Source organism: Buceros rhinoceros, unplaced genomic scaffold (assembly GCF_000710305.1).
Source record: "Buceros rhinoceros silvestris isolate BGI_N320 unplaced genomic scaffold, ASM71030v1 scaffold41403, whole genome shotgun sequence".
NCBI lineage: Eukaryota > Metazoa > Chordata > Aves > Bucerotiformes > Bucerotidae > Buceros > Buceros rhinoceros.
Genome location: NW_010406115.1, coordinates 2,093 through 3,010, shown reverse-complemented (window position 1 = coordinate 3,010; position 918 = coordinate 2,093). Strand labels below are relative to the sequence as shown.

The 918-nt window shown below is 58.8% G+C and overlaps 1 protein-coding gene across 1 annotated transcript in view; it reads right to left on the bottom strand.

The window, feature by feature from the left end:
- Positions 1 to 135: 135 nt before the first annotated feature.
- Positions 136 to 918, bottom strand: part of FUT7 (fucosyltransferase 7 (alpha (1,3) fucosyltransferase)) — a 1,175-nt gene continuing 392 nt past the window's right edge. Inside the window, exon 2 of the mRNA XM_010133962.1 lies at positions 136 to 914. Coding sequence (XP_010132264.1) covers positions 136 to 914 — 779 coding nt within the window. The remainder of the gene's footprint in view (positions 915 to 918) is intronic.

The following is a 918-nucleotide window of genomic DNA, read 5'->3' as shown; positions in this document are numbered from 1 at the left end:
CTGGGAGGAGAGGTGGTGGTTCTGCATCCCTCTCTGCCCCATGTCCTGGTCTGTAGGAGGGTGTCCCATCTGCCCCCACCCCTGTGTCTTCTGCCCAGATGCGTCCCTGATGGTCCCAGTACCCACCACTCCGCACTAGGTGTTGAACCAGGTCTCCAGGTCGGGATAGACGCGGCCGCGGGGCAGGCCGGGGTAGGCAGTGCAGATGGTGCAGATCCGCTCCCTCCAGTCGTCGTAGAGCTTCACGCTGTACCTCTTCTGCCAGGCGAAGAACTGCTGGTAGCGGTTGGGGTTCATGGTCTTCAGGAAGGTGGCCAGCTCTGCCAGGGACCCAAAGTCATCAACGTGAATGAAGGAGTCCGCAGGGATGAACTGCTCGTAGTTGGCCCGGGGAGGCCCCAGCACCACGGGCACGGTGCCAGCCATCAGCGAATTCCTCCAGAGCTTCTCGGTGATGTAGTCCTGGTGGATGGAGTTCTCAAAGGCCAGGTAGAACTTTGACTGGGATGTTGTTGGCAAGAGGCAGCCCTTGCAAAGTGGCTTTTTGTTTGCTTTCCCATATATGTTCACGTGGAGGTACCTGGAGAGGTTTTTGTAGACTTCAGCTCTTTTCTGAGTCCTGTGGTAGTTGCTGATAACCCAGGACACCAAGTTGGTCTTCACCGGGATGTTCACGGTGGCCGACTGGTTGGGCACAAGCTTGCCGTAGGGGATGAAGATGTCCGAGTCCCGTCTGTAGGTCATCACCCAGTTGAAGATCTGTTTCCATCCTGCTAGAGCTTTAGTGTTGGAGGGGGACTCCAGGGAGACCCACACCCAGTGCTGCCCCGGACGCTTCTCCTTGGGCAGCCTGTCCCTGCCGGGCTGGAGCCTCGTGTGGGGGAACACCACCACGTCCGCCTGGTCCAGGAGCAACTG